This window comes from Stegodyphus dumicola, chromosome 10 (genome assembly GCF_044657685.1).
Source record: "Stegodyphus dumicola isolate Sdum_Otavi_A_Nest chromosome 10, ASM4465768v1".
Taxonomy (NCBI): Eukaryota; Metazoa; Arthropoda; class Arachnida; order Araneae; family Eresidae; genus Stegodyphus; species Stegodyphus dumicola.
The window spans coordinates 141203916-141222518 of NC_140777.1; the positions used below are offsets into that span (position 1 = coordinate 141203916).

Here is an 18603-nt window from a genome sequence, read left to right on the forward strand (position 1 = left end):
TTGCAAAAACTGTGACTGTCATAATCTCATCACTATACAACATTTAATAATTAAAAACAGTTATGTGATACAAACGCCATAAGTTTCTGTGTTAAAGTAAGCCAGATCGACCTTACTCTTTCTTGCGGACATGTGGGTGTTAGTCTATCTCTTATAAGGTCCATGTATGTATCGTGCTGTTTGGTGTATATTCGCGAAATTGATAAAGCGCTGAAATTTCTCGTCAGAGAATATGAATGAAATTTCAAAAGGAAAAAAGAATTTTTTTAGCTAAGTACGGCGGTCACTTAATTACATTTTAACGTGAGATCTTCAAAAATTATCCATAAAACTTCTTCATTTAATCAACTGGGTTCTTCTGAACACTTTCATATCATTAATAATTTTTCTTGTTTACTTAATGATATTAATTTTTCAATGTCGCTCTTCCAAATGCTTTCAAATTTTTAATACCTTTATGTTTCATTACTATTTTACACATCATGTTACATTCTTTCCCTTACTAAATCGTTTGGCTCCTCCCACTAATGAAATTTCCTTTCCCTGTCATGAAAAATCTGAATAATGCAATAAAAATTATTGTTATTCTTGAATTATACTTTTTTATAGAAACATATGGTGGTAAGGGTTAGTTTAGCAAATATATTTTATTTTGTTATTAAAAACAATTAAAAAAAAGTGAATTTTTAAGACAAGTAAAGGTATAAATTATTTGTGACCTCTATAATTTGCAGTTCATGCCACCATTCTTGAGATAAAAATTCTGTAACATTTTATTGACCACGCCTCTCGCTTAAAATACTTACTTAGGTTAATGTTTATAGCCCTAAACTAGTGCATAATGATTAATTTAGAAGTAAAATTTAAAAAAGTAAAATTTAAAGGTTTTGTTTTATTCATTTTCGAGAAATTTCAGCGCTTTCTCAATTTGGCCAATGTACACCAAACAGCACGATACATATCAAACAATGCTAAATTAACACAATAATTAATAGCACATATGAGATCTTTAAAAATCGAAAAATGAATTTTACTGATAGATGAAAAAAAATTACTTAAATATTGAACTTATGGAGTAGTCGAGAAATTTTGTAATTGATAGTTTAAACAATTTTTGGGTACGTGTCAGTTAAACGTCGGCTTAGTAACCTGTTGACTAAATGTCTTGACAGGTAAGTGTACCGTAGCTAAATGTCCTGACAGCTAACTCTCTGTGTCGGCCAAATGTCATGTCGGCTAACTAACTGTCTGTGTCAGCTAAATGTCCTGTCAGCTAACTGTCCGCGTCGGCTAAGTGTCCTTGTCGGCTAACTGTCTGTGTCGGCTAAATGACCTGTCGGCTAAGTATCTGTGTCGGCTAAATGTCCTGTAGGCTAAGTGTCCGTGTCGGTTAAATGTCCTGTTGGTTAAGTGTCCTGTCGGCTAAGTGGTTGTCATCTAAGTGTCACGGACCCATTGGAAGTGATGAAGCATAGCAATCTGTTCACCTCAGAGTCCGGGTGTGGTCGTTACATAGTGGGAAGGCAGTTGAATTGAGGGCACAAAAGAATTTCAATTTTTAAAACTTCATACCTTTTTTCACTTAAAATTGCAGATCATTTTTCTTTCAGGTTCTCTAAAAACTACATATCCAATAATGATTTAAATGAAAATAAGTTAAAATTAAGCTTTCGATATCATAAATATTCTAACAAAGCGAAGAAGGGACAGAGCAGCGCAAGGTTTTATGGCAACAGTGGCAGGGAGCAGTCTGACGAAAAATGGCGTGAACTCTTCATTTATAGTAGCTGTTACATAACATGCCTGGTGTAGGGGAAAGATCCTGAAATTGCGGAAAATTAATTAGAGGTTTCCTGTTTGCGCAAAGCCATCATATTTTTTATATTATATATATATATATATATAAGCCTGGTTCTGTCAGTGCAAAGAAAGTTTTACAATGGGTTTATGATTGTTTCTGGATTCTCTTACAGTGAGAAATTTAAAATTAGTAATGTGTGAAAAAATCTTAAAATCAACTCAATGTAATATTGAAAAAGTTTTACATCAAATATTTACAGAAGAAACTCCATTTATTTATTCCAACGATTTTCAAAGAGTTAAGCTTCATCAAGGCGAAGCAACAGGTCATACTACAAAAAGTACCACTGTCTACCTTGAAAAAAGGAAGACTGATACAGGTATTGCATATATACTTTTTCAGTGTGTTCTTGTGAAGTCTTGATGTTTCACCTATGCCCTATTGTGCCTCTGGTCTGTTTAAAAGAGTTTTTTCTATGTGCAAGCCTAGCATAATTGATGGACTCTGGAGAGTAGTGGAAGTGGATAGAAATTAATACCTATAGAAATTTTGTGAATTGCCCAAATATCATGGAAACCATAATGCCAAATTATTATAGTCCAAGGGGGAACTACGAGATCAAACTTTTAAAAGAATACTCTAAATTTTAAATATTGATTAAAGTGTCCCGGAATCATTCTGAAAATGTGTAAATGCTTTTTGTATAATAGTACTTTTATTATTAATAACCTGACATATTATGTTATTATTCTATGATAATTTTAGCTGTGTTGTAAAGGCATTGAGAAATTACAAGAAATACTTGTGAAAAGAACTTCAGTAGAAACTAAGTAAGTGATTTTATCTGAATTTGAAAAAAAGTGTTTGATATCCATTCAAGATTTAATTACCCGTACATGGGAATTGTTGATTAGAACTTTTTTTTAAAATGTGCAATGTTTAGATATTCCAATTATGTACCATTGTGTATAAAAGCAACTTCCAAATAGTATAGGTTTATCGACTTATCAGTGCTGTTTTATCACAAATTTTTCTTTTCCTTTTTTATAGGCAATTCAGGGTTCCTACAGTCCTTAAAAGTCCTTAGATTTTTTGCAATCGATTTTTGGTCCTTAAAAGTTCTTAATTTTGGCCAAAATCAGCAGACGGTCCTTAATTTTAATCATCTGAAATTTCTGTCTGTTTTTACGACTGCCATTTTGAGTGTGAATTAGCATTTTAGGGAATATTTTTGGCGATTAACTGACGTATCTTTTGAATGGGTTCATGGGTTATAATTTGTTTCTATTTCTAATATAAGAGTGAGGGGATACTCGAGTTTCTAAGCAAAAAGTGAAACATAAGCATAGCAAAATTCGTTTTTATCTAATAAAGAGCCCTTAAACAACTTTTCGTTTTTGGGGATGTGAATTCTTTTATTAAACGGCTCTAAATTTGGCTACTTATCAATATTTTGGCGATTTTAAGATCAGCTTTTATAGAAAATTTTTAATTCTGAGATCTGAGAATTTTTTGACGACTTTTTTATTTAAAACATCGTAACATTGAGAAATTTCATTAAAATAAAGGTAATATATTAAAATTATATTTAAAAAATAACATTAAGGAAAAAATTTTATTTTTCCGCTGTCATATTATAAAGTTTCATTTTGGCAACATGGCCCACCAGCGGCCGAGCGGTAAAGTCACTGAACACTGGTAGTTCGGTCCGAGGTTCGAATCCCGCAAACGGGCTGGCTGCATGGATGTTTTCGTGGTTTTTTCCCCATGTGTAACGTGTATATAAGCCAGTTTCCCTTAGAAAGTCCTCCATGAAGGCATGCATCTCCTTAGGCAGATAGCCCTCGAGGCTTTGCCGTAATTAATTAACCTAACCTAGCCTAACCTAACCATTTTGGCAACTTATTATACAATATTTTGAATCTGAAAAATTAACAAGGTATAATACTATAAAGCACAATTTACGAAACAGCTCTTAGCAAAAGCAAAATTAGCTATGTAATTAATTCAAAATGCCTTCTTTTTAATTTTTTCATAGTAAGAGTTTTTTCCATGAATTGTCTCATTTAGAATTTTTAGAATATGCATCAGTTTTTCTCTATAAAATTAATTTTGCACTTTTTCCCTTCCCCCTTTTTTTTCCAAACAATTTCTGTTACAAATCAATGTTACAAAATTGGTAGGGATAAATTTTTTTTTTGGATTTTAGACATTGCAGCTTGGAAAGTTTAGAAAGATTTGAAGGCAAGATTTATAGAAGATTCGAGAAATATGTGACAAAATGAAAATGTCTCCGTGGTATCAACACGTAATTGATGTATTTTACAGAAAGTTTGCAATGAATTTCTTACTTTTTGGAGAACGTCTGGAAGAACAATGAAAACATAATATTTTAATGTTTTACTTCTGGTACTAGAATCTTAACATGTTTATCTTCCCTTTATTTTCTCTACTTTTCACTAGCTTGAAGCATGGAAAATATCAAAAATGCTTCTAATCTTATCACATGGGCAGGCATTATAGAAAGGGATTTTTGTATTAATAAAGAAATTGAAAACTTACAATTTAAAAGATTAATCTGATATGTCTTAATGCAAGTTACTCATAGCTGGCACTAGGCATTTTCCCGCTTGATGCAATCTCTGTGGATTCTAAATTCTGTTGCCTAGTGCCATTCTAAATGCATCCAATGCCAGCTTTAAATTCTAAAAGTTTTGCCATTTATAGATTTTGTTGTTCGGTGTGTCATTCAATTCTAAAAATTCTGCCACATCAGCTCTGTAACTGGTCTTTACCATATATATTTCATATTTCTTTTGAATATTCTTATTACTAAAAAATTAAATTAGCCGCTTTTTCTGTACATTCTAAATGCATTTAGTGTTTTCTAAAATAACAGAAATACTTAATTAAATCATAAAATTATAAAATGAAAAGGAAACATGTTGAAGAATGAAACTAAATACATAAAGAAAATTATTCTTCAAAGATATGTGCAGTTATTATTATATAAATTACCCAATTATTTATGATTTCAGCCTTTACTATAATTTCCCATTTCTATTTCCTCATATGATAGAGTTACTGAGCCAACCCTCTGAGTGGTCAGGGTTTTCACTAAGAAAGCACAAATTTCCCAAAACTACTATGAGAACAAATTATGTTTTTGATTTTAATGTAAAAATTCTCCTGGTATTACATACCTGGATTTGTGTACTTTTGATATATTGCCTTAATTTCTTTGACATATTTTAATATGCACGTATATATACATTCTTAAAGATATCAAAAAATATTCTAAGCCGTATATATACGGCCTTGCCGCTTAGAGGGTTAAATTAAAACTAAATTGTATAATCTTTGACCACTAGTCCACATTTTTAGTTTGAATTTGACTGTTCTTGTTTAATTATGTCACCATGAGCTGTAACTGATTTTGTTAGCATCAGAACATGCCTTTATATTTTAAGTTCTTTTTTAAATAAGAGGCTTATTTAAACCTTTGTCTGATATTACAGTTACTTTCAGACATAGCGATAATATACTTCACGTCTGTCGAGGGGTTTGGACTATTTAACTTTTACCAGATCAAATAAACCCTCATAGGTACATTGTGGACAAGTTGATAAGTTAGGAGATAAAGCACACAGAAACTAGCAAGAGCATTGGTTTTTGCATATTGAGACAAATCTCTAATTGTTAGAAAAGATGCTTAAAGAGAAGGAAATCGATATAAACTAGCCAAAATGTCTGTGAAGGCTTCAAATTAAAATGTATATTTTGCTATAACAAAAATAAATATTTTGTTGAGTGTTGTTGTTGCAAAACATAAATGTTTTGTAGCTTTTAATGTGTAATTATCCTAATACCATTTAAGAATCAATGCCGTAAATTACATGTATTTTAAACTGTGAAATGATATTAGATTTTTATTTTGATAACAAATATTGTTAAAAAATAAAATTTAATAGTGGTCATGTAAATCCATAATGACTAAGGTTATTAACCTACCTAATTTAATTATTGAACTGTTTATGCTTAAAAATTTTCTCTACATGTTAAAGCGAGTTATTGCCTTTGGTCAGGCCCACTAGCGGCCGAGCAGTAAAGACGCTGAACACTGGTAGTTCGGTCCGAGGTTCGAATTCCGCGAACGGGCTGGCTGCATGGGCGTTTTCGTGGTTTTCCCCATGTGTAATGTGTAAATGAGCAAGTTCCCCTTAGAAAGTCCTCCACGAAGGCATCCCTCCCTTTAGGCAGATAGTCCTTGTGTGCTTCGCCATAAATAATCCAATCCACTGTGGTCACAAGATAAAATACAAAAATGTAAAAATTCAAGTAAAATGTATTCTTTGCATCTAGTGAGACTTAAAATAATACAAAACAACTTATCACCTCTGATGCTTTAATGGATTATTGGAACCTTAAAGTATATTAACTGGGTTACAACCCCTGGAACTCTACACAAAATTACGACGCTAACTGCATCAAAAAGAGCCTGACTGACTTTCAACACTTGCCAACTGTGCCTACATCAGGCCTTTCAGGTTTGTTCGAATCAGCAGGTCTCTCTCTAGATTAGTAGTAGCGGTCACAACATTCAGTCTTTTATTACGAATCATGCTGATTATGATCTTACTTCTTATTTTAACTTATGCTGTTTGACAAAATCTACCTGCTATTTACGAAACCAAGTAAACTGACCAAGTATGTGACAAAATGAGGCATAAAAAAAAATCAACATAAAGCTACTGTTAGTAAAACTTAAATGTCACTTATCTTCTTTCAAATATGTCCAACTATTATAAGTGTAAAATATTTAATGCTACTTGATAAATTGCATAAAGTTTATTTTATTCTCAAACTCATTAATAATTATGTTAATTAATTCATGTTTAGTAATGATGCATACTACTTAGGGATCGATTTTATTTTTAGGATGGATTTACAAAAGTAAAATTCAGACATAGATAATACTTTTAATTGAATTTATACAGTTCCCAATTGCTCATAGGTCCTTAATTTTTTTCATTAATGGTCCTTAAAAGTACTTAATTTCCGTGTGCAGAAATGTGTACGAACCCTGGCAGTTGTGTTTTACATAGATGGTTTGTGATAATAATTTTTTCTGTCCTTCTACGATGAATAATTTTCTTAGACTGTCTGTTAATCTGCCTCTTGTTAATTGGGAGTTGATTGCATTTAAATTCTGCTCAGATCAGTTTTAAATTTTGGTTTTACTGATATTCAGTTTTGAGCACAAGTATTAAACACTTTTTTAGCTGCAAAGGGCTATTAGTGTCAAAACACGACTTTGCATTGTCAACTGTAATTACTTTGTTTCAGTCTGTTGCTATCCAGTGGAATGTAAGATATTATCTTTCAAATTTAATATGTCTGTTATTATAAACTAAGCTGTTTAAAAGCTGTTGGGAAACTTTCATTCCCCATTGTGAATATGAAGAGATGAAAAGCCCAGTGCTATATATAATACCACAGTAAATGTGTGACGAACTGTATATTCCGATCTGCTTATCTGGGTTGTATGTTGTGCTCATTATCGATGTGGCCAGTATCTATGAATCTCTCCAGCATGGTGGGATGATTTGTTATCAAACAAAAGATTAGGAATAGAAATCTAGCAGTGTGTCCTGGATCAGCATTTATATAAAGCATTGCATTGAACTGCAGCCAAATACGTGCTGACCTAAATGAATTGCAGAGTAGACTCTACTGACATAGTGCAGCAATTCATACCAATCAATTTAATCGCATATTATCAATCTTATGTTTTTTTCCTCGCATATCATGGGTTGACATACCCTGTTCATCTGTTTTTATAAAGCTCAAGGAAAGCATCCATTAATATCCTTTTATTTCACTTAGTTCATGTATGCTTCTTTGGTAGGCAACCATGTTTTCTACTGTGCATTACTCTCAACAAACAACAAAAGCACTAAAGTTTTTAGAGATACTATTTTTTTACTATTAATCTGCTTGTTTTAAATAAAAGTGCAATTAGTTAATGATTTATCTAATTAAAACAGTAAATATATTTATGGAATTACCATATATATTTTTCATTTTTCAAACATTTTCTTTTTATGCAGAATATATATAATCTCATGTTAGAGCAAAATGCATGTTTTTTTTTTTTTTTTTTTTTTTTTTTTTTTTTTTTTATGTTTTGTTATTCCGCCCGGGCTCTCTTTATTGATAATCGTTACTAATAAACTGTATTAGACATTAAAAGAGAATTTTTGTTGACCATTAAAATTTGAACCCTTTAAGATTTTTATTTAAAAGTACTTTATGTGAAAGCTTTTCTTGTCTATTCAGTATAAAATAGTATGAAAATTACAAAATTAAGTTAGTCAACAACATAAAATTTAGAATATCCGATTAAATAGTAATATATTTCACATGAGTATCATGTTATAAATAGTACAATAACCTAAGTACATATTATAAATTGAATTGAAGTCCATTTAGAGACTTGAATAATGTAATAATAATAATACATTTATTTACATTTGTCTAATCATTTGCACTGAATTCAATTTGTTTTGCTTTAATTCTGAAAACTGGGCAAAACAGTTAATTTGTATGTGAGCTTTTTTTTTTTTTTTTTTTTCTGTCTTGTCTGAAATTTGAAAACCTAATTTTGCCAAAAATGGCCACTTCCTCTGTGGTGAGAGATCATTCTTTTTTACTAAGTAATGTTAAATTTTTATGATTTTAGCATTTATTTTATGTTGTTGCTTAGGTTTTGATTAGCTACTGCAGCAAAAGAGCAAGAACATTATTTGTTTTAAGAGAGATGCTTTTGTGGGGGTATTTCAATGAAAAATTGGCTCATATTCATGCACCATGAAAATTCCATTGAACCATCCCATTCATTCATGGAAAATCAAATTTAGGATGAAGCACTAATGTTCTATGGTCTTATCCTTTTACTGTGGCTCCCAAATTGCTGTAGCTAGACTAACAAGTGGTCACCTTAAATGTCTCTCCTTTGATAATGGCAGAAAAATCCACCCCATTTGTAAAAAATTGCTGTGACCATCCAGCTTCGTTGGATCTCATTCTGATTTGCATAAGGTTGTTTAAGAGTCACAAAGAGCTTTCATATATTGGATGACCTGATGTATCTTCATTTGTTGAAAATATTCTTAAAAAAGCATAAATAGCATTGAGGTAAAAGGAGAAGTAAACACTTTGCTTTCTTTTAAGATAAATGTAAGAGGAAGAGGAGTGATAAATTATCTTTTTGTGTGTATATATATTTAGATAAATAATGTTAGACTGTGATTTAATATGGTTGTAAGGAAAGTATTTAAGGGGGAGAAATTGTATTATATTTGGGTCAGTGTGGTATTTTGCAGAAAGTATATTAAATTTTTATTTTTAGTAATCCATTTAAATGGAATGTTCATTTTTTGTAAGATATGTATAATACGTATGTTTCATTTTGGAATGGAATCAAAAAGTTGAATACCAAGCTATTCTTTTTTCTGCTTTTGATAAGACAAATTTTATAGTACTTGGAATTCTGTATTAAGTAGCTTAGTTTTAAATGTCTGTATTTTTCACTCTCTGGCCCATCTTATGTAGCATGAATATTGCTAGCGAGGTATGATGCCATTGGGCTCAGATTTGAATACAAAGCAACAGCCCATTTGTGACTGCAGTGTTTTACAGAATGAAGGTACTTGAAATTTATCAGTCTCAAAATCTATCAAGAAAATGATAATTGTGGAATTGGAATGGTAGTTGGCATATGATGCCTTTTTATTCTACATTTCTGAGTTCTTATAAATGAGATAATAGATGAGGCTTAGATATATAACTTTCAACAACCTTTGCTTACCAGCCTTCAATAAATGAACACTAGTGAACAAAGCCTTTTGCTTTATCAGCAACAAAAGTCAATACTGAAACTTGTTATTTTTAACAGAGAACTCTTTTTTTTTAATTTGTTTTTGTTTGTTATTTAGAAATACTTGTTTGAACCTTCAGCCTTATAGTCTGGATCTCAACTTTTCCATTTTTCTTTTTGGCTTTATTAATTTGGGGCATTTTTTTAACAATGTCCACAGTTTTTATTGTTCTGCTATTGAAATGTTAAATTAAAATATCTGTCAACTATTTCCTATTAAAATACTCAATTTTAAAAAATGCTTTTTAATATTTCTTTTGATTGTAATAAAAGAAATTTGTTTATTTTCAGATTACAGAAAACATCTTGCATGCTTCGTTTTTTGCAAGAAGAACGTAACACTTGGCGATTATTGCGAACACTTTTTAAAGATCGTTTGGAAACTGAAATTACTGAAGAAGGGGATATAACAATGTATCCTTTGGTAATGTTCATTTAATACTTACTTAAAATATATTTTTTAATTTGAAATATATAATAATTTTGTTTGACAATCCAATTTCTTTATGTGTTTTACTTTCAGTTTCTTTATGTGTTTTACTTTATTGTTGAATATCTTTATCATTTGAAGTATGTAAGTTTATTGACAGATAAAATTTGTGCATCATGTAAAAAGGGGAAGAGAAATATTTTCATCAGTCTTATCTTATTAAATTCCTCATTTTCTCTAAAAATAGTGAAATGCAGTTTCTTTAAAATGTACTGTTAGTCTTTACAAGAAACATTTTCAGTAATTAATATTAACAATATGTGCCTCCACATATATAAAATTTTTCAAATGAATATGGAATTAAGTTGTTCCAAAATAGAAAATCTTCTAATTTCTTACTCTTTTTCAAATAATTCATTATCATGTATTAACTGTGCATTGCTTAAATAGATTGATGATTATATAAAAGAAACTGTGTTTACTTTCAGGGAAAGAAAATAAGTGACAAACAAATAGTTGAAAATATTTATCAGAAAGATTCATACATACGCCAAAGTCAGGTAAATATGTGTACTGGTATTTTCAACTTTGAAATTTAATTTCTAGGAGCTCTAGCGGAGTCATGAGTTTATTTATATACATATTTTTAATTATGCAAAAACTTCATTAAAATATTTCAGGTAGTGTAAATATGCAGATTAGGAAAGGTTTACTTCTGGGGAGGGTATGTAGCATAAACAGATTTAAATTTCTCAGTACAGTACAAAGTCATTAATCTGGATGTCCATAAACCGGACCTCAAAGCTGCAAACTTTCGTAGTGTTTTCGCATGCGCATAATATGTTTACGCATGCACATAATACGTTTACGCATGCACATAATACGTTTACGCATGCGCGTTTAATGTATAACGGACGGTATAAGCTAGGCTAAAATTATCAAATTATCTATTTCAGTTAATGTTGCAGATTGCATTGTTCCTTAATCTTCTAATTGGATTCGGCTTATTATTTTTTGCACACTGTTAGAGCAATTTTATAAAAAGTAAGCTTGAACTTTCGATTATGTCAAATAGTTTCCAATTCTGGAGCTGCCAAAGGATCTACAAAGCAAAAGCATGTTTCTATGTCCATCAAGCAAAAAGTGGAATTGCTTCAAAAAATGGATAAAGGCATGAAGAAAGCGACAGAGAGGTTGGTGAAAACGAAAAAATTTCTATTGACAAGTTAGTCGGTATTTTCGGCACAGCAATTACAGGACTTGAACAGCGGAACTTTGTAACTGAACAAGAAATTATGTCTTTTTATAGAATTAAAGAGAAAGTATTAGCACATAAAAGGAAGCAACTTGAACAGCTTACATTAAAAGAAATGTTTAATAAAGTAAACAAATAAATATTAAGCTCTTTTTTTTTTTTTTTGTAAATTTTGATACCCTTTAGATCATAATTGCTCTTTATTTCATAAATTACAGTTTCATATTTTTAGTTTCATAATTTCTGCATGCCATCTTACCAGATTTAAATTGATGATCTATAAACCGGAAAAACCGCTAATCCGGAATCGCCAAAGTCCCGACGAGTCCAGATTAAAGACTTTGTACTGTATTATAATTATGCTTTGGGAGAAAAAAGTCTCTATTTATATTTGTATCATTATTTGTTTAATTTTTACCCTGTAAAGGAAAATTATAAAATTTGTATTTAAGTTTGTAACAGCTCATTACAAATTTTAACTGATTTACTTAAATTTCTTTTTAGCTTATAGTTGATTGGTTGGAAAAAAATGCTGCTGATGATTTTCGGGACATGTTCTTTGATAAATTTGAATATTTCACAGACAATTGTTTAGCACTGTAAGTTTAGTTTTTGTTCTAAATGTTATTTCTGAGTAGATAGAATTTTTAGAGTTAGCAACAGTACTTCATTTGTATGAAAAATTTGTGCTTGTTTTAAAAATTAATTAAGAATATCCTTGTTTATAACTGTATTTTAAATCAAATGTTATTTAGATGCTTTTATACATGAAATATATTGGGAGTATTTATTCTTACGAATCTTGGGAATTTTTTTTTTTAAATTGGTGTCCTTAGTAAAACTTTCTCTATTTTTATGAGATAATGTTGAATAATTTTTAAAATGGTTGTGTTATATGAAGTGCCTAGGCAAAAAGGATTATCTTTGTTTTCTTAGCATTCTATGTTTCCAATTTAAATCAACAGTTTAACATTAGGTATGTCAAAAGTGTATTATATTCAGTATATCAATATTGCATGATCATACACAACTTCATAGTTTTATTTAGTAACTATCTGAATTATAATAATGATAATTATAAAATTGTCCTTTTATATAAATGCATATATAGTTCAATGTTTATCATTAGATTTTTATTTGAATTATTTAAATATGCTACACATAAAACTAACTCAAATAGCTGAGGTACACAGTATATCGAATTTTTTAAATTATATTTATACTATAAGTGCTAGTAAAATGTAAGTATAAATTATCATTAAGAAATGACACAGACATGTGTGTGTGATTATGGCAAAGCCTCGAGGGCTATCTGCCTAAGGGGAGGGATGCCTTCATGGAGGACTTTCTAAGGGAAACTGGCTCATATACACGTTACACATGGGGAAAACCACGAAAACACCCATGCAGCCAGCCCGTTCGCGGGATTCGAACCTCCATTAAGAAATGCATATGGCTTTAAATAATTTATTTTTTTCCTTTCGTGATAAACAAACTGCTGTAATAATTTCGAATGTACCCATACCATTACACCTGCATTATTGACATGATCACATTCTATAATCTATGAAGGGAGATTTTGTATTCCTGACTCTCTTCACATGTAAATACATTTAGAATTAAATGTTTAACTATACCTTGTCTCATCAGTAAAGAGAACACAAATCATTGGTGCTCCATCCAGTTCTTGCATCCAGTGATCTTTCTTGAGTCCGGTGATCTATCTTTTGTTGCTCAGGCAGTGAAACACATAGCCTTGGCTTTTTGTCATGAAAGCTTTTTATAATTTTATTTTTATGTGTCATTAGACATTTTATTATTTTATTTTTATATGTATTTTAATTAATTTTTAGATGTAAATTGAAATTATAGAATTTGTATTTCAGTTTGTAGCAGCAAATCTTAACTGATGTACTTAAATTCCAATGTGTCATATAGTTGATTGGTTGGAAAAGAATGCTGCTGATGATTTTCACTTCATGTTCTCTGATAAATTTGAATATTTCACAGATAACTGTTATACAGTTTGCCATGATACAACATTTACAGTGGTAATTGCAAGCTCTGAACTTAACTGCCGAGCAGTAGATTTCCTGTTACAAAGGGCAACTAAGCCTCTCAACTTCAGAAGGGCAACTCAATCTTCAGAAGTAGTTGTTATTCATGTACGTTCTTGTCCAGATTCCTTACAACAGTTTCAGAGTTCTGAACTTTTTTCTATAGCCCAGAGATTGTCTCTTTTGAAATATTCACATATCTGATTGCTTCCATGATTATCTGCCCTTTTTCTAAATGGCTACCGATTTGTTGCTTCATATTTTCCCATATGACACTTTGGAACCATAACAAACCATTTTGAGCCCTTACGTATTGGAATCAAATACTGCATAAATTCGCTCAAATATTCACGTTGCACAAAGCATTTAGTCCATCGTCAGATGACACAGTGCTGTGATTTGTATATCAGAAACCATTTAATCACTTTTGATTGAGTAATACTAATTAGGTATACTGTTTTTACTTTACCTACAAAATGGATTACATCGATTGAATATGTAATGTAATTTCTTTATTGGATATATAAGTTAAGGTCCTGAATGTAGTTAGAAGTACAATGTGTAGATCACTAGAAATTTAAAATTTAATGTTGGAAAGCTACAACCCCTATATTTAATTTTCGATATATTTATATGGTACTCTTCTGTTATCAGGGGGACCGGATTCAGAAATGTATGTATTAGATGGATGGATTCATTCATATATGTATATGTATGTTTACACACACACATATATAGGCACATACATACATACATACATACATACATACATACATACACACACACACACACATGGGCATACATACATATAATTCTGAATCGGGCCTGATAACAGAAGAGTACAGTTTATATTTTTTATCAAGTTAATAATTTGAAACTTTTTTGCAAATGTATGCATTTTTTCAGGGAACATTCACTGAATGAACTGACGTCAAATATTAACCTATCAAAAAACAAAGAAAACTTAATGTTTGAAATGGATCCAGATGCTCCTTTCAGGCAAGAGAGCTATCCTGTACATGAAGCAGATAAAGTATGTATTCTTGTAATGAAAGAATGAAAAGCAAACTTTGCAGTCTGCTGTGATCAGAAAGTATTGGGAATGATTCTATAAAACGAAAACAAAATTGAATCTATTAATTAATGTTAATTACATCCACATTAAAACAATCCTCTTCAGTTGCAATGCAGTTACGCCAGTATTTATTTCAATCCTCTAAACATATGTTAATAATGTTTCTATATAACATTTTACATTCAGTTTTCTTTTATTACACCAAAAGACTCGCAGTGGTTACGAAAAATCACAGTATTCAGCAATTAAAATCACAGTTTGGCAGTTAAAATCACAGCAGCAATTTTAACTGCTGAAGTAAGAGAAACTAACATGTTGTTATATCAGATAAATTTCTTTGGAAGTGTTATTTGTTGAATTTTTAGCTAAAACATCGTAAGTTCCAGCAGTGTTATAATCAGATGATATATCATGGTGCAATATCTTTATGTTATCTCATCATAGTTTAGGTGAACTTCTACAAATTGCTGAATGCAAACACTGTAAAACACACAAATAATATTGTTTGCCAATAATTTGACTAGGTGGAAGAAATTCATAACACACAGAAGCATAACAGTTAAAGAAAAGTATCAGTGTGTCGTGGACTTTGGAAAGACTTTTAAGTGTACTGTATGTTTCAGCTTTCGAGCACTATTCATTTAACTGCTGAACAGTTTCTGTATTTACAAGTAAAGATCCATGTTTGTTGACTCACCTTGAGAAAGCATTTCCTGGGCTACTTGAATATATTTTTCTGGGGAGGAGGAAGGAGAGAATTTAATGTTTTTGAAACAATTTGAGAAATGTTATCCTACAAGCCCAAATAATCTTTGAAAATTTCTTGACTAGATTTAAATGATGGAGGAATTCATTCAATGCTATTCTTAACAGTTAAAATGAGTATTGCTAAGCACCAGATCTCTGATTTAGCATTGCATTGCTCAGTTGAAGTGATGTTCTACCATATTGTGATTGACCATCACTTCAACTAGTAATCATTATTGATGCTTTCTCTGCTTTATTCAAATATTTATATCACTCAATTTTGTTTCTGATAGAGTGTTGTCTTGAGGTTTTATGCAGTTTATACAACATTTTAAATGTATGTGAAATTTTATTGCAAAAACAAAATTTAATATGTGTATTTGCTCTGTTATATTTGTCATAAAAAATTAAAAAGAACATTTTTAAAAGGGGGGCAAATAATGAACACTTGAAATATGGATTGTTGCAAAATGTCTTTGACAGTAGTAACTTATGACTATACTTGTATTCTATTCTTTTGTTATATTCTTTGAAAAAAATTAATGAAACAGATCATTCATTTGTTTGAAAAAAAATATGGTAGAGTATCATTTATGTATTGTCTAAAGTTTCATAATAAATAATACAATGGATAAAATTTTTCTCTCCATTCCCTTCTTTCAAAGTATTTCAACACTTTTTGTTTTCATAGTACTTTTTAATAGTTTGTAAAATTCAAAATTAAAATGTTTTAATATACTAAACAGGAGCATTTAAATTTAAGATTTATCATTTGTGTGTATAAGTGTACATTATTTGTAAATTTATTAATATGCATTACTTATATATTTTTTGATTTTGTGAAGTATTTAATTAGTATAAATAAAGAAATATTTTTATTAGTATATACATGATATATACATGAAGCTTACATTTACATTTTGAACTTGTGGATGTGGATCCATGTGGTTTTGAACTTGCATTATAATGATTATTTTCTGTGAGGCTTTTGCTACAATTTGAGTCTGTCAATCTGAAATTAGAAAAATCTCCTCTAAAACTGGGGACCTTCTTGAGAATATCTGGCATAACATGTAATTGAAAATTATGCTACTAAAATTATTTCTATAATTACATTTACAGTGATAGCATCTTTATCAACATTTTCAGAGTTATAGGGTTTGATGTCAAATTACAGAGTTTCATTTTTATTTTTGTCATATAGGTTTTATTTTAAATTGTTTTAAGTTTGTAATTTGAAAATATTCAAATACCTTATCCTCTTTCCTGCTTTTCTGAGATAGGCTAACCTTATTACCAAACCAATTTATTTTTCATGCAGCTAGCCATTTTCATACAGCTAACATGTCTCGAAGTACTTAATGTCCCACTGTACAGTGCATATCAATTTTACATTTTCACTCATGTGGTAAGATTGTTGAAAATTTCAGTTTAAAATGTAAAATTGGTTACAATGTACAAATAACTCTCTCTAATAAGACTATTTATTTCACGTGAATTTGGTCTTCTATGGAGGTGATCATCTTAGAGAAGTGATGCCCTATATTGAAAGTTATTTCTGCTGTAAAGTTTTTTTTTTTGGGGGGGGAGGGAGTTGGTTGTCATAAGATGTCTTGCTGTCATTAATCAATTCCAGATCCTTGGATGTATACAAAATAAACTTTTCCAATAAGAAATAAAGAGAAAATAATCTATTCTTATAAAAAATCCCACTGTTATTATTATAACACTATTTAATGTTAAAAAGCAGTTAGAAAAATATGTACTGCATATAAATGAAGCATTGCACACGATACTGTACATAAATGCTTTTCTGTTATGCAGAGCAAAAGCATTTTTTAACATGCTCAGACATCTCTGATCTTTTCTATTCTACTTCCTTCACAATGTTAGCTTCTTTAATAGCATCTTTGGTTTTTTTCAGTGTTAAGATACCATTGTACTTTGCACACAATATGCATTTACTAAATCGCAGATTTGCATATCGTCTTCATATTTTTCAACAATCTTTTTATTCACCTTTGTGGTGATCCTAACAGTTTTCATCATTACTTGACTCTTCTCATTAACTTTTCTAAAGCTCATTCTTAATGAATTTACAAAACGATTAAGTGAATATACACAAAATCATTTGTAAATTCAGAGTTACAGCTTAGGTTGTTATTTTGCAACAAGTATACTGACTCTCATTGGCAATTATAGCGTAGTCTTGAAAGAGGTAAATAAGTGTAGTGTACGTAGTCATGTCTTATCAAACTGAGTCGTATTCCAAACAAATGTTTTATGCCAAACAAAAATTTTGGCATACAAACATGACATATGCCAAGATGGACATATTTCAAAGCAGATGTATGCCAAGTTGCTGCTATATATTGTTATCAATTCAATGGAAAATATTATTTAGATAGATACATATAAATTTCAGTGTCAGAGTTGCCAACTCTCCCGATTTAGGCGAGAGACTCCCGATTTTCGTCCGCTCTGCTGCCAACCCGATTTACAATATATTTCTCCTGATTTTTTCTTATTCTTAAAATTTCTCATGATTTTTATGCAACTTGGCTTAATACTTCGTTATATGAACCAAAAAAAAAAAAAAAGTGATTTTGTACATCTGAAAGCAATTGAATTTTCTCTAGATTATATCTAAAACAAAACCTTGCGAATCAGATGCGAATTTCTGCTTTGTGAGTGAGAGCATACATATCCAGAAACGTTGTTCTCCAGTTCTCCAATGGGCATCGAGCTCCACTGCGTGTCATCTGCCATATATTAGCCAATGAGCACAAAGCAAGCTCAAGGCTGTTATTTGGATGTTCTCTAGTTATTTCGTTCATCTTGTCCTGAGTTGTGTGAGTACACGTGCTTTCAGGAAATAGTTTTAGAAATTATCATCTTTTGTTATGTCTGCTAGAAAAGTGAAATACTCGTGTATGTTTCAAAAATCGTACACAGTTGACTTTCCTTCCATTATTTCCTCAAGGAAATGTAATAAATTTGCGATGTGTACCGTCTGTCATTGCAAATTTTCGATTTCATATGGTGAAAGGGCAGATGTTCTCAAACATGTGCGTACACAAGGACAACATGAGTTATTTTGAAAAAAAAAAAAAAAAAAAAATTTAATTTCTCTCCTAAAACAAAGGACCAAAAAGTTATTAATACATAATGTCTGTTCTCTGCCTTTTTACTGGAGCACAACCTGCCACTGAATGCAATGCAACACGCTGCAGCTTTATTTCGAAAAAATTTTCATGATAGTGGAATCACTAAGAAATACTCAACTGCAAGGACCAAAA

At 30.6% G+C, this 18603-nt stretch overlaps 1 protein-coding gene across 3 annotated transcripts in view; it reads left to right on the forward strand.

Moving 5' to 3' along the window:
- Positions 1–18603, forward strand: part of LOC146995117 (nuclear pore complex protein Nup107-like) — a 142016-nt gene that overhangs the window by 37173 nt on the left and 86240 nt on the right. For all 3 annotated transcript variants that reach the window (XM_085825614.1, XM_085825616.1, XM_085825615.1), the window contains 5 exons: positions 2567–2631; positions 10032–10164; positions 10659–10730; positions 11930–12024; positions 14389–14515. In XM_085825614.1, the coding sequence (XP_085681740.1) occupies positions 2567–2631; positions 10032–10164; positions 10659–10730; positions 11930–12024; positions 14389–14515 (492 nt within the window). The remainder of the gene's footprint in view (positions 1–2566; positions 2632–10031; positions 10165–10658; positions 10731–11929; positions 12025–14388; positions 14516–18603) is intronic.